Source organism: Talpa europaea (genome assembly GCF_964194135.1).
Source record: "Talpa europaea genome assembly, chromosome: 5".
NCBI lineage: Eukaryota > Metazoa > Chordata > Mammalia > Eulipotyphla > Talpidae > Talpa > Talpa europaea.
This window is the reverse complement of record NC_140071.1, coordinates 141075016-141101817: the sequence shown is the minus strand read 5'-3', so window position 1 is coordinate 141101817 and position 26802 is coordinate 141075016. Positions and strand designations below refer to the sequence as shown.

General features: G+C 49.5%; 1 protein-coding gene across 1 annotated transcript in view; it reads left to right on the top strand.

The window, feature by feature from the left end:
- The first annotated feature begins 10108 nt into the window (after positions 1-10108).
- The window catches only part of STX18 (syntaxin 18), a 71379-nt gene continuing 54685 nt past the window's right edge, over positions 10109-26802 (top strand). The window contains exon 1 of the mRNA XM_084233197.1: positions 10109-10301. Within this exon, the coding sequence (XP_084089323.1) occupies positions 10134-10301 (168 nt within the window). The 5' untranslated portion in view covers positions 10109-10133. The remainder of the gene's footprint in view (positions 10302-26802) is intronic.

Genomic DNA, 26802 nt, shown 5'->3' with positions numbered 1-26802 from the left:
TGGGGGCCCTGCATGGGCAAGACCTGAAGAGGAACTTGCTCGCCTTTATCTGAGCTCCACAAGCCTCTCCTGTTTCTGGAGACTGAGTGTCCCCCCTCTGCAGGAGGGGATGGAGTGAAGATGAGATGCAATTGCCAGCGAGGTCCTGTGGGTCCCGAGAAGACACCCCGGCCCGAGCAAGTCCAAGTTATGGGTTAGGTCTTCTAGACGAAGCGGATGTAGGGCATAGCTGTTAAGGCTGAATGACAGACATACGGGTTCTTTGTTTAAAACTTCTTCCCAGTTACACCTTCCCAACCTGAAAACTATTTTAAAATTCAAACCCTGACCATCAGGGGCTGTTGGGGGTGGCAGGGGGGGTGGGGGTGGGGGCTGGGGGGTGGGGGGGAGTTGCAAATACTCCCACGGCTGCTCACAGCGAAATTGTCACGTTCACGTTTTAACTCCGAACTGTAATCTGCCTGCCTTTTAATGAACAATTATTAAATTATTAATAAAATTATTAAGAAGCGGCGGCTGACTTAAAGCCTCCCGACATGAACGAGGAGAGCCTTGGGTTTCCTGGGCTGGTGGGTGGTGGGACCCCGGGCTGGAGGTCAATCCCAATTATTGATCACATTTAGAACCCTGCGGTGCTGGTCTGCGCGCGCCTACAAAGCCCAGGGAGGTGAAGACAAGTAATAAGGGAAACCTAAAAACATATCAACAAGAATAAATGGGTTGTGAGGAAATTCCAAGCTTTATTAAATGCTCTTGGGTGAAAGAAGCCCTACAGAGAATTTCTTAATACATTTCAGGGAGGGGAGGGGCCTGGTCGCTGGAGTAGCCTACACAAGCAATTGTGGTATTTGCGGAATGCCAGACTGCCCCGAGGCCATCCTGCAGCCAGGATTCCTGTCCTGGACTCCCCAGGCTGGAGGGGCTTGGAAGGGCAGCCGTCCTGATGCAGCCAGCGCTCCCTTCTGAGCAGGTCTGTGACCAGAGGAGACACCGTCCTGATATTAAACACCTTGGTAACAAATTCCAAAGTCCAGTGGCACCCACGTCCAGGAAATTCTTCTTAATGTTTAGCCTAAGCCCCTCATGGTTCCATGTAAGCTCATTTCCTCTCCTTCTGTCCAAAACAGAAATAAGGAACAGCTGCTCTTCATCCACTGGTGCATGCGTTGGAGGACCTTGCTTCACCCACCCCGAAGTCTTCCCTTCTGCAGAGTAAATACTCCAGCGCCCAGAAACGTTCCCTGAGGCTCCCCCAAGCCATGACGGCCAGTTGCTTTCTAGGTGCTTTCTTTAATGCCAACACTGATCGTTGTCCATCTCGGTCTATATTTCTGAATACAGCACATATGGGGAGGGGGTGGCTCTAGAGACCCCAAAGTAACCAAGTTTCCTTCTCCCACACCCAGTGGCCATGGCACCAGCACTTATAAAGTTCATCTGCCAGTCACCATCCTCAACATCCCATCTCCCTCAAAGCCCATAATTTTGTTACAGGCTCCATGCCAGACTCTGTGTTACACACTTTATAGAGATCTAACACTTACAGCACCCCTGTGGGATACATATTTTTGCCTTTAATTTCTAGAGGAAGAAATAACCTCTAAAGATCTTCATATTAAAAAAAATAAAGATCTCATATTGATAAATGACTGGGATTTGAACCCAGGGCCCAGGCTCGTGCTACAGACCCTGGTGGTGTCAGCCAAGCCTGTGCCTCCCCGTTTCTGGAGTGAGGCCCCTTTGAGGTTCATGCTGATCTCCTGTCCCCATAGAGCAGTTAGTGATACAGCTTTTCAAAAAGTTCATTTTTCAGAGGTGTCACTTAAAACAACAAACTCTATTATTACATTTTTCATGTTCCAGTGTAATTACCTACATATATGTTGCCTGCTCCACTGGTCTTTGACCTGTTGTGTCCAAAGTGGGGACTTCAGTTTTGGTTTTGGTTATCAGCACCCAGCATAGTGCCACTGATTGACACTCAAAAGGTGTTTGAAATGTGGATGGATGGGTGGGTGGATGGATAGAGCACACTCAAATGCACACTGACTAATGACACCAGTTCTCAAATACAAAGGCACTTACAGACTGATGCCAACCCTACCTTCCACCCCACCCCATAAAACTGGTTTGGGATGACTGAATAGTTGAGAGATAAAGGATCTAATCTCCTTTCCCCACTAATTCAATGTGTGATCTTGGACAAGTCACTTGTTTTCTCATTTAAAGTACAAGAAAAGTTGGCCTGGATGACATTTGAGGCCCTTTCCTGTCCCAAATTTCCATAATTCTACAGCAATCTACCCACCTTAGTCAGACTTATCTAAATAATCACAAAAACACCACTTCATGCTGGAGAAACACAGTCATAATAAACTAAGCAAAACCAAATGCCCTTCAATATCCTGTTGTGAACTATAAAATGTCCCCTAAAATCACATTTTCCCCTTGAAACAGGATGTAGGAAAAATATTTTCCTATTAAATCCTTTTAAAGTGCAAGGGAAAGCATTTATTCTGTGATTTGCCGTCCAAGTCAATAAAAAGTAGAGGATTCCGCCATCTTAATTATGGAAGATACTGTCAAGAAAGCAAAGGTGGTGGAAATTCAGCTTGGAAAGCATGATGCCATGCCAACTAAGCAACACACGTTTTCTGGAAGGCGTTTCCAAGTGTGTATTGAGCAGTTTATTTCTGCTATTATGTTGGGGAAACCAGTAAATGAGTTTTTATGAGGTGATTTATGAATCTCCTGGGGTGAACCAAGTGAGTGCTGGAAGAAGCGGCACCAACTTCCAAACCCTGGGGTGAGGCAGGAGAAAAGGGCTTGACCTCTGGGGAACCGTCCCTTACATGGGCGCAAGTTGAGTCCAGTGAGGTGGGTGAGGCAAAGCCTGATGGATTCCTTGAGAGTGGAAAGGGCTAGATCTCAGGCAGGAGTGCCTTGTCACTTGGATAATCTGAAAGCCTCCTGCTAGGCTAAATCCCTTCAGGCAGTGATTCTGTTCTTATTTCTGTACACGCTGGGAAAGAGACAAGGAGCAGGCCTAGAAATCTGGTCTGAGAAAGAGAAACTAGGTGACTCTCTCTGGGCATCTGGGAAGACACACAAGGGTTGGGGGGGGGGGTCTGCCCTGCTTGTGATCACCCCATCTTTCCGTGGGAGCACCAGGTGGTAGTAGTCAGAATAATGGTCCCCCAGAAATATATAAACCCTCGTTCCTGGAACATGTGACTGTGTATTGTCAGATGGCAAGAGGGAATTGTGGTTGCAGATGGAATTAATATTGTTAAGCAGTCGACTTAAAGATACGGAGACTATCCTGGGTGGGCCCAGTGTCATCGCAAGAGGCCTTAGATGTGAAGGAGGGAGGAGAGTCCATGCCAGTGATAAGTTATAAGAAAGCCTCAACTCGCCATGGCTGCCTCTGATGGTGGAGGGAGGGGCCCCAGTAGGCACTGCCAGAACCCACAGTTGGGCCTGGGGGCGTCTCGTTCATAACCCCAGGACTCAGTGGGCCACGTGGGCAAGTGTCCTTTCCCTGCGTCCTCTGCCTGCACGTCTGTGAGCTGCTCCAGGTCAAGTGCCTTTCCAGACTGAGAAGGACGAGGACTCATGACATTCTAGATGCCCACATTGCTGCCAGCCCCAGTGGACAACACTCTCTCACATCTGGCATTCAAGTGGCTCCTGGGGAGAGAAGGTGGAAACAAGGTTGAGTGTAGCTACCTCCGCTGAGTCTGCGTGTGGCAAGTTGCCTGTCAAGGGCCCCTGGACATCCCTTGTCCTGAAAATTGATGAAAGGAGCCTCTTTTGGAGTTTTTCCCACCAGATGTACAGCTCCGCTGGCGGCAGCCTTCCGTGTAGGACGGGCCGAGGGGAGGTGCTTGGCGGGGGCAGGTCTCCGCGGGAGGAAGGGACAGGAGAAGAGGCCACAGCATAAAGGCAGGCAGTTGCCAGACTGATTACCGTCCAGGGAACACAGAACAGGCGCTGAAGGGAGTCACCTGGAGGGAACCGAAAGAGAGAGGCGGGGATGGCGCGGGCAGCCGGGGTGTGGCCCAGGGGCCAATCGTCCTAGTAACAAATGGGCACAAACTCTGTGACTTAAAAGAACAGAAGCTTCTTTCTGAAGGGCACGAGTCCCAGGTCAGGTCAGCAGGACTCTGCTCCCTCTGAAAGCTCTAGCGCAGAGGCCTCCCTGGCTTCTCCCGGCTTCCGCCGGCCGTCAGCACACGCTGGTTGGTGTGGCATCCGCCCTGCTCTCCCCAGCTCAGGGTCCTTCCCCGAGTGACACTGGCCAACATTTCTTTTCCAAATAATGTAATGTTCAGGAGTTCAGGAAACTGAGATGTGGACACACATGTGGGGGCCAACCTCTAGCTCATGAACAATAAGAGAAGATAGAAGTGGGGAGAAGAAAGGGTGAAACTCGTCCGTGGGGCCGGACCAAGGGCTCGGAACCCAAGCTCGAGACCAGAAGGAAGAAGGTGGCCACTCCTCTTCACGTGCCCCGGGGGGGGGGGGGCTGGAGGTACAAGGCAGTTCTTGAAAGGGCTAGACCAGGACAACCTTATTTTGTCTCTTGCCTTTCCCCTTCCCCTGCAATTCCATTCCACAAATAAGTTCCTCAGAAAAATACACCCTGATTTTTCTCTCTTTTTTTAAGATTTTATCTATCTATCTATCTATCTATCTATCTATCTATCTATCTATCTATCTATTTATTTATACAAGAACTGGGGTACAGGCCAGATGGGCGGGAGGGTGATAGGATTCACCAGAGACAGAGCAGGGAGCAGAACCAGGTAGACTGACGAAATCCACTGCTGAGGGGAACAGAGGGTGAGACAGGAGAGGTCTGCCTCGCCATGTGGGACCCTCGCCGTCCCGCTGGGATCCCAAACCGGCGCTGCAGAGGCTGTGGACAGCTTCACAGCACGACATTCAACCACTTGCACCACCAGGGGAAGCCCCACACTCTGATTTTTAAAAAAAAAATTTATTTCTTTAAGAACATTTAACATGAGTTCTCCCCTGTACACAATACAGTTTTGTCATTCCTAGGCACCATGTCACACAGCAGATCTCCAGAACTTACTCGTCTTGTGTGAGACTCCATGTCCATTAATTAGCAACTGTCCTTCTCCTCCGGCCCTGCCAGTCACCATTCTATTCTCTCCTAGGAGTTTAACTATTTTAGATACTTCACGTGACTGACTCATTTCACTGAGCCTCACATCCTCAAGGGTCGCCCACGCTGTTGCATAGTGCAAGACTGCCTTCCTTTTAACGGCTGAGTAGTACTCCCTCACATGCACAGACTACATTCTTGGATCCACTCATCCACTGTTGTACACTGACGTTGCTTCCTGTCTGGGCTCCTCTGACTGATGCTGCTAGGAATGTGCAAGCACAGCTGGCTCTTCACGATCCTGATTTCAGTTCTTTTGGCTCAATCCCCACAAGTGGGATTAATGAATCAGATGACGGTTCTATTTTCAATTTTTTGAGAACCTACATATTTTCCCCACTGTGATGGCACCATTTTGCATGCCACTAACCTTCTACCAATTTTTCCATTACCCCGATTTCTTCAGCTAGATTCCTTCTTGGGAACAGAAGTTTCTTCTTCTCTCATTCCTAGAATCATCATTCTTGTCCGTTTTCCTAAGGAGAAAGTAGTCTCTTTAATAAATTTCTTTAAGTCCACTTCCTAAAGCGAAATGTTCTCCAAGTCCTCTCCTCTTGCACTGTGAATTATAACATGGTGTGGTCAGTCGTCCGGATTCCCATCATCTGAATTTCCCCACCATTGGTGAGATCTAGGTGTGACATAGCAGTTTCTTTCTCCCCATCCCTCACCCACTGAGAGGAAATGCTGTAAAGATGTCAAGAACGACTTCAACAACTGTGATTTGATGGATGTCTGGCTATAGGTTGTGCCGGTCAATCAGGATAGGCCCATCACACTGCAGTAACAACACGAATCCATGGACTGTAGGAGCCAAGGTCTACTGGTCAGCAGAGCTCCATGTCACCTCTCAGGGACACAGGCCATGAAATATTGGTACATTGTGGGTTACTATGGCAGAGGGAAGACCATGGTGAACCCCACGTTAGCTTTTACACTTGTGGCACTAAGCCAACACTTTTCATGACTAAAAGGAATCACTGGGATAAGTTAGGCCTAAGAACTATAATCCTCCCCTAGCAAGGGGTCCTGACTGCAAATGAGCAATAGAACAGATTACCACAGGGGGTTCCAGTTACTATTTTATCGTGGCAAGTCTATGATTTCATGAACCCAAAAGCTCATTTCCCAGTGCCAACCTGTAAGAATTCACTCTTCTAGGCACCCTCCACACACCAAGCGTCCGCGCTTCCCCAGGGCCATGGGAAGCGTCACACCAGTTTCTGAAAACTAAGGTCTGTTTCTCACTCACAGCACATCTGAGGGGCCAGGCATCTGGATGCACAGTCTTCCCTTTAGAGGAAGGTTTCTTTGAATGACTTCTGTAGGAGTCCCCGCTAAAACCCCGCTGGTCATGCTGGTCTTTTGCTACTTCTGTTTATCTTGTAAGAACTGCGGGGTGGGTTTGCAGCAATGGACAGAGTACCCCAATTCTTTTTAAACAAGGGGGGGAAAACCTTGATTTTTCATAAGTTGACAAGTTGTGTTCCAGAGAGCAGGGCCATAAGAGTGTTTGCTGTCCTTGAGGTGCCATCTCATTGCCTGGACTGAAAATAGCCAGCCAGGGAGGATGGGGCTATGACACCTGACTCATGGTTAGATGGACAACATTCAGAAGACAGGGTGCTCAGTCTTGCCGCTCTGGAACCACATTTGAGTGACCCCATGATTTAGCAGAAAGCAACAAAATCGAACTCCATCTACCAACTTCTGTTTTTTGTATTTTTCTTCAATCCCATAAATCACCCAAAGTGCTATCTTCGGGGAGACTGATTTGAGAACCTCGCCTCCAGTCTCCTGCCAGGTGACCCTTTATTAAGTTGGTCCTTTTCTCAAAAGCAGGTGACATGTTTTTTAGTTCTGTGCCATTGGGTAGGAGGCCAATTTCGGCAACATTTATATTTACATCTATCCTGTTTGCATGGGAGGCTGTTTTTAGGAAGTGTAATTGCAGGAGGACATGGAGCAGGATCTCTATGACCCAAGCAGATGGGGTGAATGAGGAGTCCTGGAGCCTTTGGTGGCTTTTCAGGCTTTTATTGGGATTTACCAGGTACACAGCAGGCAGGGGTGCTGGGGGGCCAGGAGGCTGGCAGGCCTCCCAGCCCCCAGCAAGTCTTCACTCTTTCTGGGTGATCTGGCCTTCTCTGGTGGCCTTGTTCTCTGCTCCTCTCATGGTTCTGCTCTCTGCTTTCGCGTGTATTCTTCTCATACTCCGTTGCGCTCCGCCACTCTCAGCAGCACTCCTCCGTCCTCGGCACCGCACCACCACCCTGCACTCCGCCGAGCCACCCTTATAAGCCCAGTCTTAGCCCAGGTGAATCCCATCTACATATGCCCGCACCCTACTCCAGGTGCCCGCCGTCAGGCATGCATTCAGGACCGCAAGGATCCACCATCAGCCCTAATGGCGGGAGGGCAGAAAAGCCTGATACTTTTTACCTTACCCTACAGGAAGTATATTCGGAGTTCCCACGTGCCTTATTGTTTTTCAAGAGAAGACTGCCCAGCCTAATGCTTGAAAGATGATTACGTATGAGTCATAGTTCATGTTCTACATCTAGCCCAGCTGACTGTAATTCACTCCCAAGACAGCTGTTGTTCCTTTTTATCCACCTCCTCTCGGTATTGTGGGGTTTCAAATAGTTGTTAGCCCAACCTTGCTCTGAGGTTAAAAGTAGAATTTAAAAAGAGTGAAATCTCATACCATGATCTGTGGGAAGTCCACAAGATCTTGGTCTCTCAAGATCTTTGCGACTTTTGGGGGAATTTTATGTACTTGTGGCCACTTGTGGCTTTAGAGCCTGATGTTTTGAGTCAACTTGGGTTTCATGTCCTCAATCTTTTCTGCTCTTGCAGATGCAGACCGAAAACTTAGACCTTTATTCCCACCAATTTATCCCCCCAAACAGCACCCACACACCAGTCACACAAGGCATTACTCAATGAAGGGTCAGCATCGCTCAGCCCCCCTCCCACCAAAGTCCCTCCTCAATTAACTACTCTCTTTCCCTACCCTTACGCTGGGTCTGGTTTCCCCTCTTTCCCCTAATTCAATCCCGTTCACTTTATTATGCAGAGCGATTTAACTCTCTTTAGCTCTACTCTGCCCCAGGCTTACCTTTGCATAGCCAAAGACTCATTAATGTCTCAATAAAACAAAGGGCCATTTATGCAGGACAGAATCCTTGGCAGAGATTTTGCAATTTCTCTCTTACTCTGTAGGCGGAAGAAAGCTGTATGGAAATTTATTTTCCTCATACAGGAAGGCGGGAGTGGCTACAGTTTAGGTTCTCAACAAGTTTCCCTCTTCCTTTCAAATACAGTTGTACTGTGACATTACTTTTGATAAATTCATTTCTTTAACACAGTGGGTCTGAAACTTTTGATCTCAGAACTCCTTTATACTCTTAAAAATGATTGCGGGCCCCAAACAACTTTTGTTTATATGGGCTTTATCTATTGATATATACCATATTAGAAAAAGAAACTCATTCACTTAAAAATAAACACGTTACATATGAACACAAATGGTATCTTTTTGTGAAAGACTACATTTCTAAAACACAACAAAAAAACCTAGTAAGAATGGCATTGTTTTACATTTTTGCAAATCTCTTTAAAGTCTGTCTTAATAGAAGACAGCTGTTTTGCATTGGTCGTTTTGCAATATCACAGTCTCTCAGCCTCTGGAAGGCTCAGCTGTTTACAACTCGTGAAAGAATGAGAGAGAAAAGGCAAATAACATCTTATTATGAAAATAAACTTATCTTGCTGAGCGCTTTGACGACCACTGCTTTAATACATATTTCAGTAGTGTGTCCTATTAAGAAAATAAAATGACAAAATCAATGAGACTGTGAATAAAATCTGAATTTTGAACCAAAATATACAAAGAACTCACTGGCTAACTCATAGACAGGTTGACTTAAGACTGCAAATTTAAAAACTATACATCATTGGGCCTCCCTGGTGGTGCAAGGGGTTAAACACCGCACTATGAAGCAATCCACAGCCTCTGCAGCATTAGTTCAATCCCCGGCGGGCCAAGGAGCTACCCACATGGTGCGGCAGACCTGTCTCCCCACTGCTCCCCTCAGCAGTGTATTTCAGTCGATCTGCCTGTTCTGTTCCCTGCTCTGTCTCTGCTGAATCCGCTCGCCCCCCACATCTCTGGCCTGTACCCCAGCTCTTGTATGCATAAATAAATAAATCTTAAAAAAAAAAAACAAAACTATACATCAAGGTTAGACAGGTGTCTCCACTGATGAATTCCTAGTCATCCTTCAAATCAGCCCTCTCTAACAGGGTGAGCGCTTCTCCATAGAGCTCTTCCCCAACACAGACAATCAGTCACATTCTTATCCGTGGTCTATAACTTTTAGGGTCCCTACGAACCGGGCAGCCCCCAAGAGCTTTACACAAATTATCTCATTTAATTCACAATTAACACGCCGGGGAGGTGCTGCCTTCAAGTCGCAAATCAAGCAGGAGAAGGCTGGCAGGAGGGCCTCTGGCCCCCAGCTCCGCGTCGGGGACCCCCGCCACGGCTAGCGCTCCCCACACCCAGGCAGGGAGCCCCTGAGGTCAAAGGTCGGGCTGCGTCACCTCCCCCCACCCCAGCGCCCCGCCACCCGCCGGCCCGGGGACCGGCTGCCGGGCCCTCGCGCCCTCTGGGACCCACGGACCCCCAGCGCCTGGGCCGGCGAGGCCGCGGGGCGGACTGCGGGGCGCGAGCTTGGCGTCCCGGGCCGGAGGGAGCGCGGGCCCAGGCCGGAACCTTTCTCCTCCCGCCGCGCCGGCTGGGCGGAGGCCGGAACCTTTCTACTCGCAGCGCGGTTGGCGGGCGGAGGCGTGCGCGGCGGAACGGTCCTCCGGCGCCGCGGTCGCGGGCTGCTGACGTGAGCGGCCGTGCGGGGGGCCGCGGGTGCGGGTGGCCATGGCGGTGGACATCACGCTGCTGTTCCGGGCCAGCGTCAAGACCGTGAAGACGCGCAATAAAGCGCTGGGCGTGGCGGTGGGCGGCGGGGCGGACGGCAGCCGCGACGAGCTGTTCCGCCGGAGCCCGCGGCCCAAGGGCGACTTCTCCAGCCGGGCCCGGGAAGTGGTGAGTGGGTTGCTATGGAAACCGCGGGCTGGCGGGGAGGCGGGCGGCGGCGGGGACCCCGGGCCCTCCCCAGTCGCTTAAGCTTGGGGGCAGGAAGCGCCTGCAGGGGAGTGGTCTGGAGGGGGCCGGAGGCGGCGGCCCCGAGAGCCCGCGGCTCGGCCGGAGCGGGCAGCTTTATTCCAGGGCAGGGGCGCCTGGGGGTGGGGGTGGGGGCTCGTAGATCCGTCCGCAGGCTTCGCTGGCTGACCATGAGATCCCGAGGCGCCGGCCCTGCAGGTTAGAGCGCCCGGGAGGCGTCCCCCAGTCCTTTGCTCTCCGGTCGCAGCGCTGACCCGGTTGTATTTGCCTCTTCTGTTTCCCTGTCTGGTCCTCCCGTAACTCCCGCATTGAGACCAGAGATCCCAGACACCTGCCACAGGTTAGGACTCGTGCTAGAGATCAGTATCCCCGAGCGTCTTGATGCTGATCTTTCACCAGCACTCCTGGCTGCGGTGATCTAAATTGGTTTCTGTTCCCTGCACACTGCAGGCTTTCGTGCTGGAGGGCAGCGACCTTCTCCTCAAGGGCACCTCAGAGTGCCCGCTTCCTCGCATTACTTAGGAAATGTTGAATGAGTGAATGAACAAGCAGCGGTCTGTCTTCCTCATCAAAGTGGAAACTCTGGAAGGGGAGAGAAAGCCTGCCTGTTCACCTCTGTATGCTTGGCACCATGGGAAGGAGGGTCTAGTTTTTGTGGAGCTGAAGCTTGTAGCGTTTGGTCTGCCCTTTTAAAGACATATAAAATACAAAATCACCAAAGCCAGGTGAGAACTTTGGAAGGTGCAAGTGTGGGACCCTAAAGTTTGAATGTCATTAATTTCATGCTAAATCTACTTCTGCTTGGCTCTAAGTCCAATACGTGAAACTTTGTAGACACTCATTTTTAAATGAATATTTGTAGGCATGAATTACTGGGTGGTAGTTTGCAGAGGCTGTTTGAGCATCAGGAGGGAGATTGGAACAGGTGAATACATTTAGTTAATCAGTAAACACCTGTAAGCAACTTCTTTCTCATTAGCACTGTTAGAAAACATTTATATGATAAGGTGAGAGATACAGACACAGGAGCAAGTGACATAAGGCCTTAGAGATGCTGTGTAGGGTTCAAAGAAGAATGTGTTTACTTCTACCTGAGGGCCAAGAAAGTCTTTGTAGAGGTGACCATGTCTGGAACAACTCTTGGCAAGAGCCTTAGTTGACCTCCAGTGCAGCCTGAATGGAGCCGAGCATCTCAGGTAAAAATAAGTGTTGTACAAAGTTGCAATTTTTATGTAACTTTCATACTCAGTTTAGCTCAGTGTGTGTACTCAGCACATATTTACCCATTAAATTGCAACCAATCAGATGGTCATGACACTTCAGGGTTTTTCCCTCTCTGCTTATCATATTACCTGTTCATTCTTCCTGTTGTTTATTTTGGACAAAGCACCTTCCTGATGTCAGATTTCCATCTCATTGAATTGTGGTTAGGCATTAAGTTTAATAACACCTTTGAAACTAGATCTTTTGTTTTCCTCCACAGGCTGGTTTTTGCTGCCTCATTTCTTTAAGTGTTTAGCTCTTATGCTCAGATTTGCTGAATCTATATATTTTTACAGTAAAGACATACTGTGAAACGTTTACCCATTGAATTGTGGACGAATAAGGTAGGAAGGGCATTTCAGACTTACTCTACCTAAACAACTCCCAGCCATGATGAATATACCTGTTTGCAGGGGGAGCTTGATTAGTTAACTCATTTGGATTGTGAGGTGATGGTGACCTTGGGGATGGAAAGAGAGCTGAGAGTTGGGTCTAAAAGATTGGGGTCTGATCATGGATTCTGCTGCTTAGAAGTGGGAGATTTGGCCAAGTCCTCTTACCTGTGCCTCCCTATCCATTTCTTTAAATGGGTAGGATCAGACTCTCCTTACCCATAGACTAGTTTTTGGGATTTTTCCATCTCTCTGGAGAGAACATGCTGTGTGTTACTGCTGCTTTTCACTAGCTGCCCCATCAGTGGCTCCAGGCTTTAGTCCCTAAACCACTCAGCTCTCTTGTATTTTTAGTCCTTGCTTGCAAAGGACAACCCTGTAAGTGCTTACAGGAAACTGAAAATCCTGAGCAGGTACTAAGATCATTGACAGAGGAGAGAGCAGTGGCCCTCTTCTGTCAAGGTGAAACCTTGGTCACAGTGGGAAGTGCGTGGCAGCGTGCGCTGTTCTTTCCCTCCCTGTGGCCATAGAGGCCAGAGTGAATTTCCCAGTAGGGCTGTGTGGCCAGACTTCTTTGCCATATGTGCCCCAGCAGCCCTTGGCAGTTGTTGGGCCTGCATTGAATGGGAAATCTGCTTGATAGCCTACCAGACCTTCAGGAAAAATCAAATCTAGTGTTTTGTGCACAACCCTGGACCTTTTCAGTTTTTCAAAGGACTTTGAGTTCATGTTGTTTGGGCGGGAATGTGGATGCCCAGGTAAGTGGACATTGGCCAGAACCCTGGCAGCTGAGGCCACAGGACAGAGCCAGAGATGGGAGCCAGGAATTTTGACCCCAGTCTAATGGTGTGTATCCCCGCTGCCCAACCCTAGCCACTCCCCAGCCAGAATTCCCACTATACTTTTAACCCAAAATTTCCTTGACTTTTGAGTGGCTACGTATTTCTTCTTGAGTGAGTACTGCATTAATAACCGAGGACTGAATGGGATTGGAGCAGAAAGGCCTGAATTTGAAGGCCTCTTACTATGTGGACTTGGGCAAGTTACTTAACCTCAGTTTTCTCATTTCTAAAATAAAATGCCTAATATTGGCCTTACGAAGCTGTTCTGTCGCTGAAGTGAGAGCAGGCCTGCACTCCTCCCGCTTCCCCCAGTGTGAAATAACAGTCACCCGACAGAAGGGAACTAATACATGGAGCAAAATGGGACCTCTTGGCTCATGTGTCTGGGGAACACCGGGTGGAGCTGCTTCTCTGTTTCTTACCCATAACCCCCAGGGACTACTCCTAAGCCCTCATTGTGGCATCAGAGGATAAGGTTCCTCAAAGGCCCAGGTGGTCTGTCTTCCCCACTACGTGGGCAGTACACGGATACTACGACGGCCATCCCAGCAGAACTGGGGTGAGGGTGCTGTGTCTCAGAGCAGGAGAAAGGGACACCAGACACCAAAAAGGTTCCCAGCAGCGCCTCACCCAGGGCCTGACCTGCCTTCCCCACCTGGCGCTCTTCAACTGTGTGGCGAGAGAAAGCTAGACTTGGAGGGGTTTGTAATGGCAGGCTTTGGTGTGGGGATGTGTCGGAGGCACCTCATGGGGCAGCGCTGCCATTTGTTTCCCTATTTATAAATGTGCCAGAGGCCAGGGGAATTGGCACCCGAGAGCCCAGACCCCGCAAAGCACCCGACTGTAGCCCAGGCCAGCGGGGCCAATGAGAAGCACTGAACAAGGCACTCGGTGGCTGCCGCTAGGTGCCAGGCCACCTCATCTAGGCCTCAGTTTCCATGTCAGGAAAACTGAGCCTTTAGGCTAGACATCGGCAGCGATCCTTGTAAGCAGAGGTTTTGATGGCCTGTGAGGTACTCGCCATCCTGAGCTGTTGCCTATTTTCAGAGGAGGTATGGAGATGAGTTTTTCTTTGTTTATTAGACATTGCTTTTGTGAAAACTATGCCATCTACTTTTCCTTACCCCCAAATCAATAATGACTTTTATTGTATCTTAAAGATATGTCACAGATAAGTCTGAGAAATCATCCATTATCTGGCTGTTTCTGTAGCCGTACAACTTAAGTCTCATCAGCCTGCTGAACTGTTCCTTTTTCAGAAACATAGATCCCATCGAAACATTTCCTCATATCCTTGTTTTTAACTGTTGTGGCTTGCTGAATCAAAGCAGCTGAATTTATACAAGTTCACTGTCATTTCCTTCAAGAATTAACTCATCTTTCTGGGCTCGAAATGCTGAACAAATGGTGCCTGGTCTCCAAACCCTGCAAATGTATTTTTCACCCAAGAAATTTTGGATTTCAACAAGAGACTCACAGCAGTGTTGATGGGGAAGTGAGCACGCACAGACCTCACTTTGTCCGGAAGCCCGGAGTAGCCCCCGGTCGTGTCCTGCACGCGAGTGCAGAGAGTGAACAGCAGCCAGTTCCTTTCTACTGCTCCGCCATCTGTCAGCCTGGAGGCCCTTTGCTTTCCAGGGAGACTGAGTTCCACATCGACACGATGGAATCGCTCGACAGGCCTCTGGGCCCTTCTCGACAGCAGCTCGACCCTTCAGGGAGGTGGCGCGTTTCCTGGAACGTCTGCAGTCTGGCTGCTGAGAATGGGCTTCATCCTGGCAGTAGATGCGGTGGAAGCACTTTTACTTTGTAAGGAACTCATTATCTTCAGTTCCTGGCTGAAGTTCGAATTCGCCAAGATCAATGGCTTGATCTGCAGGTCTCTGCCCACGTTGAGACCGTCTTCAGCTGCCCTGTGTAAAGAGCCCACGCTCTGTTTCTGCCTTACCTTCTTTTTAGACATAACGTGTCATGTGTCTGCTTACTCACTGGAATGTGTGTTCCATGAAAACAAAGACTTGGTGTTGTCTCCCATGGACTCCGTAGGTCTGGAGCGGTGCAGGGACATAGATAGCGGTAAATGTTTCTTTCATTCACGAGTCAGTGTTCATCTACTGTGTCGCTTGGCTTTCCCTTTGGGAGCTGTCCGGGCTTTCAGTTCTAGAAATGTGTAATTCTAACATGACTTCTAAAATTACACCTTATACACTTACAACTTAACCAGTAGCCGGAGTAAACATTAAGTAGATAGTAGCTTCTGTTTTATTCCTAAGGTTCGGTGCCTACCTCAGGGCATTTATACTTTAGTGTAGAAGCAGACATGAGATTAGCTGGGACCCAGGCACAAGCGCCAGCCCCCGCCCCTTGCCATCCATCCCTGTCTCAGACATAGCGCTCACCTTGTGCGCAGGCTGTATGGCCCAGAGGCAGAGCTGGGACCACCAGAGTTATTATCCAGGGTGCCTGGAAAGAGACTTACACCAGGGATTGCGTGTAATCCTGCTTCCGTGGGCTTTCAGATGAGGGAGTGTGGTTTGAAGAAGGAATATCTAACAGCAGGAGCCAAGGGTCAGAGAGAAGCTGGAGATGGTCAGATAGGGCAGGAACAAACTAGGAAGCCAGTGAGACAATAGAACCAAGACTGTTAAGGGAGCCTGAGTGTGTCGAGTCACATGCACTTTTTTTTTTCTTTAAACAAATGCAGAAACCCTTTTGCAGCAGCAGTAAGGAGCAACTTTGGCCAGAGCCACGTGAGGGGCTGGTAAGAGAGAGGTTCATTAGCCAGCCTGTCCTTGCCCTACCCTTCCCCCTTTTTGAGGAGCCTCTTTGAAGGGAGCCATAGGGTCAGAGACGCACAGGTTAGAGACCTCTGCACCACTCTATCCCGGGCCTCTCCCAGCTCCCTGCTTTGGGTCTCTGTGGCTCGAAATCACTACATGTGGCTGTAAGCAGAACCCTGGGGGAGAGACTTTTCGGGGTATTCGTAGTGATCCCACGTGTAGATTACATTCTGACGTTATCCTAGCACCTATGAGGTCTGCAGCTTTGGAAATTACATTTAGGCAGTAATTGATGTATCCCAGCACCCTCTAAGCAGCCAACACCTGGTGTGCGTCAGGGACTGAGGACACAGCATGATGAGCCATGCGTCATGCTCTGAGAAAATGCAGATCAAGGATAACTTAGTCCCCTGGAGAGAGCCAGCGGGATCCTCAGTGTGCAGGTGATAATCAGTGTGGACTTTGAAGGATGAGAACCATTCCGCCAAAGGAAGGGGGTGAGGACATTGCTGGTGGAGGGGAGAGTGAGCACTGTCCCTGTCACACACGGGGGAGCAGAGACCAGGCTTGGGATGGCTGGAGCACTTTCCCGAGGAGGCCTGGCAGAGGTGAGGTACAGGAGATGAGGCTGTGCTAGATCTGGGTGGCCAGAGCTGGGTCCCAACTTTGGCCCCCAGGCCAAATCCGGGCCAACTGCTTAGCTTAGTAAAAGGGCTTTTGTGGGAGTGTGACTGTGTTCTTGTCTCTACATGTAGCCCTGGGGCTATTTGCTGTAATGGCCGAGTTACGGAGCCTAAAATTTACTATTTGACTCTTTTGAGAAAAAGTTTGCCAGTCTTGGGGTGAGAGCATCGTCAGCAGTACTGAGGAGTTGGAGCTTTCCGCCCTGAGCTGTGTGAGCAGAGACACAGATCCTGCTTGGGCTTTAAATAATCAGCACTGAAGATGGGATCATGACGTGGCTCGTGGCCAACACAGGAGAGCTGGGAAGGAGGCTGGTGCAGTAATTCAGGTGGAAGCTGATGTGCTGGTGACAGTAGGGAGGGACAGAAGACAAAGATCTACTTAGGCAGGCTCAACAAAATGTTGTAATTATTGGGGCTAGAAAGAGCAGAGGTAGGTAGAATGATTCCTACTTTCTGGTTGGAAAGTTTAAAAGCTAATCTATAGCACAGAGATGTCTTAGGGTTGGACTTGCATTCCAGTTACTCGTGCCTCCTCTCAGTTCTGACAGCTGAGAAGAGATGCAGGGGGCCAGGGACATAGGAGTCTGTGCACACCTGGTAAGCCTGGATGGAGAGCAGGGCTGGAATCCTGTGGGTTCTCCAGTTTTGTCATATGGACATCTGGGGACACGAGTCTATAAAATAGACTCAAGAGCCTGTGCCCAGCCAGCTGCACGGAAGCTTGAGACCTGCCTTACCAGTGCAGCCAGCGCTGAGCTGTGCCCTCTTATGCCAGAAACACAGGCAGCCCCACCAGCCTGCCCCGGGACTCAGTAGGGCCTGTTCAGGGGCCAGGCTCTTAGGCAGAGTCTGCTCTTGAAGGAAACACATTTGGTGGTAATGATCATGTCACATTCTAGAAGCATGGTTCTCAGGCACGGTTAGGTTTCTCTGTTTTAAGAAAAACTGGCACACCGGACAGAGGGAAGCTCCTCTCTCCTCAGTTTCTAGCTGGTGGGGCCCCAGCAGTTCAGTGGATCACCACTAGGATGGGGCCGCTGCACCGGGGCCCCTTGGGGACATTTTTAATGAATTCTTCTGTCCAGGGCCTGGGTCCATCTTGCAGACTTGAGAACCAGACTTGTCAACATTCGGAGCATGGAACCATTTGGCAGAGCAGATGCCGACTGAGTGCTCGCCAGCGTGTGTGCAGCCAGGGCCCATTTCCTCACCTACTCCGAGCATCAGCTAGTTCTTGGGAGGATCCACATTGTGGAGATAGTTATTTTTGAGCTTCTGCCAGAGATCGGAACCTCCTGGCCTTGTTTAATTTTTCTCTTGGGAGCATAGAACTATTAAGTGATTTTATAATATTCATCATACTATGAGTAATCAGGAATTCATACAGACTTGATATGTGAGGCTTCTCGTGACATGGCAGTTCCTATGGGCTCCCTCTGGTGGGCAAAGTGTCAGTGAAGTCCTCTGGGTCAGTCACAGCTTGCTTTGTGAAAAACTACGCGTAAGCCATATTAGGTGTAAAAGTGACTTAAAGGCGGTCCCTCGGAATCTCTAAAAGAAAGTGAACAGCCAGAGGATTGAAGGTAAGGGGTGCTGTTAGAGCTCATGAGATCGCGGGTGTGGACAGCCTGACCCACGTGCCCCTCAGCTCTGTCTGCCTTCTCCTTCCTGACATTCTCCTTCCAGGCCTGTCAATACCGGAGTTTGCTGGCTCCAACTCGTCACAGTCTGTCAGGAGTTTCCTGCAGGGCTCAGAGTGCTTTTAGCCGGGAGAGGGGTCTGCTTCATGTTCTTGCCACACCTTAGACAGGGGATGAGACGCCCTGGCAGAACAGCCTCTGCCTTTCACCGTCAAAGTAGAAGTGGCAGACCCCGGCCTATCTTGACTTGGAGAAATTAAGAAAGGCATTAAAAAGTATAAGTGCCGAATTTTAGACATTTTTGGACTTTGCCAGTAACTATCTGAATGATCTTGGAGAATTCCCTAACCTCTCTTTTGGTTTTGTTGGTTTTTTCCCTCATTTTTCTTATTGTTGAACCAGGGACTTGGGCCAAGTAGGCCTGAAGGACCTGGCCGACAGGATGGCCTGTGACTCTGCCTGATCTCCCGGAGTCCCGGGACAGAGCACTCCCTGGCCCTTCCCACCACTGTCTGCCTACTCGAAATTTTTCACATAGATGAAAAAGAGTTTGTTTTTTGAAGTTGGTATTTAGTCTATTTCCACAAATGTCTTGATTTAATATCAGTTGTATACTCTAAAATGGACTGAGATGGGGGACATGATTTTGAAGTTGACTTTTAAAATCTAATTATAAAACTAGTAAGTGCTCATTAAACAGAATGAAGAAGAAAATAAAATGTACACATAGGACTCAACTGGCCAGAAGTAGCCACTGTCACACTGTTACAGTTTTGGTGCATGTTTTTCCAGACTTCTCCCTATGAAACAAAACCAGAATTTTTCTACAGTACCACCACATAGGCCCTCATTGTTTGTTTTCTTGCCTTTTTTACTTAATAACAATGTATTATAAATGTTTGCTCTATGTCAGTATATATTGCTCCATGCAACCAATTTATTGGCCACATAGCTGCTAAAAATCTGAAACTTATTTACCTGAACCCTTCCTGGAAGATATTTAGGTTGCTTTCAGCTCATTCCTCTTTTTCAAAAACAGTATAGTTAAAGCAAGTTTAAAATCTTTTAAAAAGATTAGGAGGCAAAAAATAAATTTGCCTTTCTTGTTCTCTATTTAATCTTTTCTCAAATATAAAAGTTGGATGTCCTGATGTTGCCAGAGGAAAGTTATCCCTGATTTTGGGGGAAAGTGTTCAGTGTGTCAGAATTTATACCAGCTCTGGGATGACTGGCGTAGACAGGGGGTGAGGCCACAGGAGCAGAGCCTTGGAGAGGGGTGGTAGGAGTCAGCAGAAGCTCACTGTGTTTCAGTGACACTGCGGAGACCACTGCGTAGGCGTGGGGCGTCTTGGTGAGCAGTGTGAAGTGAACTTGGCAGGGCTTTATGGACCTGTTACATTTCAGACAAAAGTCATCGGCGATCCCGTATCTCATTATCACTTGAAAATCTAAGGAAACATTTACTGTAGTAACAAAATCATCTCTAAAAATAACCTTAATATGATAAAGAATGTAAGTGGCCCATTTAAAGAGAACTTTAAAATTTTGTAGTGCAATATAGAAGTTTTGTATAAATAGAAAAACAATTGTGTAGCTAGGAAGGAAGGAAAAGTGTTGTGAATACATCCATTATTCCTAAATCAGTTGTAGATTTAGTGCATCTTTAATCAGGATTCAGACAGAACTTTTTTTGAGAGGAACCTGAAAGTCATTCTGAAATTTATGGAGGAAAAAAGGTGTGTGAGAATAGCTAGTTTTTGAAGAGTAGCAGCAGATCATGTGTGGGGGGTGAGGGACTAGCCTTTGCAGGTATTGCAACGTTTCAAGCAGAAGATAATATAAGGCTTGTCAGGGAAGCCTGTTAGGCCAGGTGTGTGTGTAAACTTACCTTGATGAGGGCGGCATTGTCAGGTTTATGTCATGATGATTTGGGGATAATTGTTAGAGTAAAACTGAAGAAAATGGATGTGGATGTTGTCCCGTCTTCTAGAAGAGGATGGTCTTTCTGAATTTAAAAACAAGCAGCAGCTGTCCTCAGGACGGTGTGGGGTGGTTTCGATGGTGCTCATGATGGAGCTTCATGCAGACACAGCATTGCTACCCTCGCTGGGCTGGTGGTGAGCGCCCCGGCGTGTGCACGACGCAGGACTTGCTTGGTGTCACTAAAGGCTAAAAACTTGCTACCAAGGGGTCTCCCTGGTGGTGTGTAAGGGGTTAAATCTTAGCACTCTGAAGCTGTCTGAAGCCCCTGCAGCATGAGTTTGATCCCCTGCCAGGAAGCTGACCCACATGGTGCGGCAGACCTCTCCTGTCTCCCCGTGGTCCCCTCTCAGCAGTGGATTTCAGTGCGTCTACCTGTTCTGCTCCCCACTCTGTCTCTGGTGGATCCTACCCCTGCACCTCTGGCCTGCATAAATTCTCTTATGCATAAATCTTAAAAAAAACCCAAATCTTGCTACCGAGACCAGATACAACCAAAACAACGTGTGCGCAGTCAAAACACTCCAAGCGTGATTGGCAGGAATCCACCAAAATGTTCACGATGGCTCTCTGAGTGATGGGACAATGGATGATTCTTCTGTCTCTGTTTTCCTGAATTTCTTTAATGAATATATGCTACCTTGGGAACAAAAAGCCAGACAGAACAAGTAAAATTCCCAGCAGATGAGTTTTTATTTGCTGTGGTAGGAAATGGAGACAAATTAATACCTTTTGATTAGAAAGAGGTCACGAGTAGCCCTGTCTAATTATATGTCAGGCGCACCACAGAGGGGCTCCCATCTGAAGGAAGTCTGCGGTGAAGCCTTTCGTGAAGGGAGTAATTTTCCTGTAACTCGTGGATTTTCAGTCCAGACTTTCTGGACCTGTACAAGAAGATCGTCCACAAATGTTGCGTTGATGCCTTCGCGTTCTCTTGTCAGCCTAAGACAAAGCCCGCTGAGCGCCGCTTCTGCCAGCACTGGCCGATAGTCCTCGGCTTCCTCGCCTGCTGGGTGCCCTCACTTGTGAGGAAACCGAGGTCCGGAAGGCCAAGCGGCCCGCTGGGGAGCGTGTGGTGAGAGCGGGCCCTGGGCCGCCAGCGTGGCCTGCGCCACCCGGGCTGGTGTGAGCAGGATGGGGGCGCGTTCCTGGGCTTCGGGCTGTGCTCACCGGGCACCACAGGGTGGGTGGCCGGGGGGTTCCTCCTGGCCGTGTTTGCTCGGCACCCTGTCTTCAGGAGCGTCTTTGCTACATGAATCAAAGTGCCCAACCAGCTCCAAGCCAAACCTTTTGTTGTTGTTGTTTTAATCACCGGTTAGCTGGGGGCCGTGCGTTCTGTATAGTGTTGAGGTGTGTGCTTTGGGGGAAGAGGAGAAAAAGCCTTTCAGTGAAGTCCCTGAGAAGGAAGGAGACATGGATGTGTATCAGGCCACAGCCCTGTCTGGGGCACTCGTCGTTTTGCTTGTTCACTCAGCAGTCAGCCCCCTGGAGAACTTTGGAGCTGAGATGGCCTTTCAGAAGTGCCCTGGTGAGGCAAGGGGCTGGCCTTTAAAACCAGTGCCTTGGGCAGCTGTGGCATCCCAGCTCGAAGGGCCGCAGGCTGGGTGAGGCCGCCCCTGCCGGGACCTGAAAGAGACTCGGGGGTGAGCCGTCAGCGGCAGTTCTCCTAGAAGTTGGGGGCCTGAGGGGCTCATCGTAAAGGCACAGCTGTATCACTACCTTTTAGGGGGGTTGTGAGGAAGTAAAGCTGCCAGTGTTTTATCTGGTACTTTATTAGATTCTCATTAAATGGCGACTCCTTTATTATTAGCCTGTATTTATTATCTCCCTCGGCGTCAGGAAGGCAGCGCAGCTCTTTGGGGTAGGCAGATGGGGGAGACTTTCATTGGCCATCAGTCTGCTGACAGTCCAGAAGGGGCATTATTCATTCAGTAAATACTGATTGAGCTGCCACTATAGGTTCTGTACTGTTTTTGGTCCTGGGGATAGAACAGAGGTGAAAGAGACAAGCTTTCCGGAAGCTTCTGTTCTAGTGGAAAACTTGTAGGAGGTAAGTAGACAGATGGATGACCAGGTGTAAAGGCAGGACAGGCCACTGAGCAGGTTTTCTGACCCAGCAGACCGGGTAAAGGAGGAGTCGGAGTCCTCAGTGGCTTGTGCAGGTCTTTTATTTAGATTTACCAGGCACATGGCAGGCAGGGGTGCTGGGGGGCCGGGAGGCTGGCAGTCTTCACAGCCTCCAGCAAATCCTCACTCTGTCTGGGCTCTCTCTGACTTTCTCTCTGCTTCTCTTCTTCTTCTCTTGGCTTCTGTTGGCGTGCCTGTGATGCCGCCCTTATAAACTCAGTATCTCAGCCCAGGTGCACCCACTTCAGGTGCCCACCATCAGGCATGCATTCGGGACCACAGGGTTCCCTCATCTATCCTAATGGTGGGGGCGCAGAAAAGCCTGATACTTTTACCTTACCCTACACCAGGCTTACAGTGAGAAGCCAACTCCAGAGATGGGCATAAGTGATTATAGAAACCTTCAAAAGGGCCTCCTGGGTGGTGCAAGGGGTTAAGACGCAACCTATGAAGCTGTCCGCCCGCAGCCACTGCAGCACGAGCACAAGTTCGATCCCGCCCCCCGCCCCCAACTGTCCAGCCGGGGAGCAACCCACATGTCGCAGCAGACCTCTCCTGGCTTGCCCGCTGCTCCCCTCAGCAGTGTACTTCGGTCAGTCTGCTTGTTCTGTTCCCCACTCTGTCTCTGGGGAATCCTCTCATCCCCCACCCCACCTCTGCCTGTATCCTGGCTCTTGTATGCATAAATAAATAAATCTTAAAAAAAAAAAAAAAAGAAATCTTCAAAAGAGGAACTTTGAGAATTCAGAGGACAGAGATTACTCCTGGGTGAGACGAGGAGGCTTCAGGAAGAGGGGACATGTAGGTGAGCCTCACAGGTTTTCCACACGTGGAAATGGAGAGAGGACGGCCAGGGCAGGAACGTGTGGCGGAGGCTCCCGAGGAGGAAAGTGCTGGCTGGTCAGGCCTGCTGAGATGGCTCAGGGGCACGCGGTTGCTCACCTGCGGGCCATCTGCTCTCCCCTCACCCTTCCGGATGTGCTCCCTCTCTTTCCACTCTGCCCTTGCCCCAGGGGCTGATCTTTCTGGAGTGAGTGCCTGGTGCCTTGCTCTCTGGCTTCTGACACTCTGGGTGCAGCCAGCGGCAGGTCTGAGCAGGAGACTGGAAGGGAGAGGGTGGGTGTGGGAAATGGGTAGAGGCTTCCAGCCACAACCCACAACCCGCATCAGGTGTCTGCCCATCACCTGGAGTTCCTTCCCTGATCACCGGGGTTAGGAATGGGATAGCAACAGACTGGTGCCCACCAGCAGCAGCCAGGGTTACGTTCCAGCCCCACTTGGGTGACCCCGAAAGACAGTAACAAAGGGAATTGCTGCCCATGGGCAGGACTTAGGACAGCTCACGCCTGCTATTTTATGTAAGGTGCTTTTGACAGGAGGTAGACTTCTTTCTCTCTACCTTCCAACTGAACATTCCAACAGGGAAAAGTCGAGAATTCTACACTCAAACAGATTTTCTCTTAGTGATGTGGCAGTTCATACTTTTCCTCTAAATATGCCCTGAAGGGTGAGAATTGAAAGCGACTCTTCACAGCGTCTTGACTATAAATCTGAACTGGAGTGGGGTCTGCAAGCCATTATCAGGTTCCAGCTCAAGCTGCCTTCAGTGGAAATGTGTGTTTTTATTCTGTTGGACAGTTTACACCTACCTGGTATGCCTGATATTCAAAGAGGATTATACAGTCAATGTTTGGTGGGAAAAGGACTAGTTAAATATTTCAGCTGCAAGGGATTCCACTGAAGCAATTAGGAAATTAGGTTTAATTTTACATGGTAGAAAGGTTTTTTATTTTCATTTTTATTACTTTTTTTAAAGATTTATTTATGCATACAAGAGCTGGGGTACAGGCCAGAGGTGTTGTGTGTGTGTGTGTGGGGGGGGGGGGGTTGAGAGGATTCACCGGAGACAGAGTGGGGAGCAGAACAGGCAGACTGACGAAATCCACTGCTGAGGGAAAAGCCAGGAGACAGGAGAGGTCTGCTGCGCCATGTGGGTCACCTCCCTGAGTGGGGGTCGAACTCGTGCTGCAGTAGCTGCGGATAGCTTCACAGTGCTGTGCTTAACTCCTTGTGCCACCAGCGAGGCCCAAGTAGAAAGGTTTTTTTAATGTTATTAAGTATGTATTATACACATTCACCCACCTTTTACAGATGAATTTCAAAGCACAATTCATTTGTATAAGGTGGAAAGAAACTATTCTTGCACAATAGGTAGTTTAATGTTGTCTTCTTAACTGGGGCTAGAAGCACACTTTTCCAAAAGAATAGGATGTGATGGTTGATTGGAAACTTGGAGTTACAGACTTTTTTTAGCTCTACCTCTTGCAATAAGAAAATTTATATAAATGGGTCCCCAGATGTAGGGGTGGTGGGGTACTTAATGGCCTTAATTGACTCCAGACATCGGGGCCATGATTTGTAAGCAAGCAGTGACAGGGGAAGTTAAGTCAAAATTAAATTAAGGGAAAGAAAGAAAAAAAGATACCAAGGAGAGGTGATGAAGTTTTTGAAAGTTGCTTAATACCTGTCTGTGGGTAGTGGGGAGCTGTGACTGTATCTCAGTTATTTGAAGAGATAAAATCTGGAAACATTTCAGCCAAGAAGGACCTGACTTGCGGCGCCCATTACTTGGCGCCGCAGTCACTGTGGACACGTTCATGTCTGCTTTTCCCTGCTCCAGGCTCTGCCAGGTCGGCATCGCCCAAGATACACACCGCTGGTGATTTGGGGGGTGGGGTTCTGTTTACATTTCGTTGACATTTACTTCTGTTGACATTTCGTTGCCAGCTCTGCAGCTGTCTTGGTGGTCTCCCTTTCCTGGACTCTCCCCTCTAGTTCACTCTCTGGCCAGAGTGGACAGGGACTCTCCTTCATACCCCTTAACAGCCCAGAGTCCACTGTGCATTGCAAAATAAATTAGGGGAATAAGACGTGCCCATGCGGCTTCACTCTCTCTCCATCCCACTGTGACCCTGTGGGTTCGGGCCCTCCCAGCCCGTCGCTGCTCCCCTGATATCCCTTCTCATGAAAGCCTTCACTGCTGCCCGTCCCCACCCGTTAGGTGCCTGGGGCGGGTGCACCAAGGTCTTTAGGAAGCTGTCCCTACCCACCTTTCCGTGCATCCCACACCCACTCACGGGCCTTTGCCTGCTGCCCTCACAGTCCTGCTGCTGGCCGCCAGCCTCCTCTGGCCCCTGCGGTGTCCCTTCCTGGGGGGCTCACCCTCCTCCACTTGCTCTGCTTCCCCCCATCTGCAAAGGCCCTTGTTGTCTCCCCAATTCAAAGCATGTGCTGCCTGTGTCACTCATCCAGCTGCTAGTGGTGGTTTTGTGGCTGCATTGTAGCTTCTTCCCAAGGGCTGCTACTGTTTCCTTTCGGCCTGGGAGGGGCTCTGAGGACTCCCAGGTGAGCTGCTGTTTCCCCTGGTGGGCCGGCACCCGCCTGGCCGTGGAGGCCGCAGTGCGTGGCAGTCCAGCAGATGAATAGAGGACATTCTCGATTATGGGCTCGCTAGTTTGACCCCAAACCGAAAGAATCCACATAGGTGATTTTCCATCTTGCAAAGGCCACAAAAATCATTTTTCACTCAGCCTTTTTCATCAACAGTTCTCCCTCCAGCGGGTCTTCCTTTTGCCTGCCTTCCGCTTCATTCCGAAATGTAAATCAGTTTCCTCTAATTCTTTTCCCTGTGAAATTGGAGAACAGCTGTTTAGTCACCTCCTTATAAATAACCCTTCAACAAGTTAGATTGCCTCTGGACTCGCTTTCTCCAGATTAAATTATCCCAGAGCCTTTTCTTTTTCTCATAAAGGCCTTTTCAAAAAGAGGCATTCGTTATTTTTTTATTTCTTTTTCTAGTCTTTATAAAACTTCATTCTTTTCATAAATGAACCTCAGGCTACCCCTGTCAGGGCCTGGTTAGTGCTGTCTGCACGGCGGCATCTCGAGGCCCCTCTCACTGGGGTTTTGGAGTCTCCTGTTGATTTTTTTTCCCCCCCTTGTCGGTCAGATTTAACTTGAGGTCGTCTCGCACCCTCTCCTTACTGCTCCCTCCTCTTTTCTGTACGTTAAAAAAAATATGTGCCTTGCTTTTCTTCCCATAATCACTAACGGGCTGTATTCGGAGCCCTATGGTTACAAGTTACAGAGAGCTCAGTGCAAATCAGCGTTAAATAAATGCTTGATGCACTTATGCTTGACTGAGCAGAGATTCCTTGACCCATATCATGCGGAGCCTAGTGTTCGACCTCACCTGTGCCCAAAGGGCTGGTTTTCTTCCTCCTGCCCTCCTGGTTTTCCGTGGCCTGCCCTTTGTGGGCCGAGCATCGCCCTTAAGGCACCTCCCTGCTCTTGCTTCACGATGCTGAAGACTTGCACGCTTGCGGCCCAACCCAGGGCCAGGGAGAGGCTCTCCTGGAGTCCCTAGCAGAATCGTGGGGTTCGGATGTCCTCACAGGCTCATGTTGCGTCACATGCTTCTCGTCTGCGGAGAGAAAGGACATGCAGTCAGCCCCCTGACTGTCACGGGCGGCTTTCAGAAAACTCTGAAGTGAGGTGGCCGACAAGGGAGCTGTGCTCTGGGGGGCATTGCCCCTTCCACGTGGGTGGGGGCTGTCATCTTGAGGACACTGAAGGAAGCAGTGTCACGGCCCAGGCTTGCTGGGCTACCACCACTCGCCTCTGTGACCCGAGCGCTGTCACTTCCACCCAGTA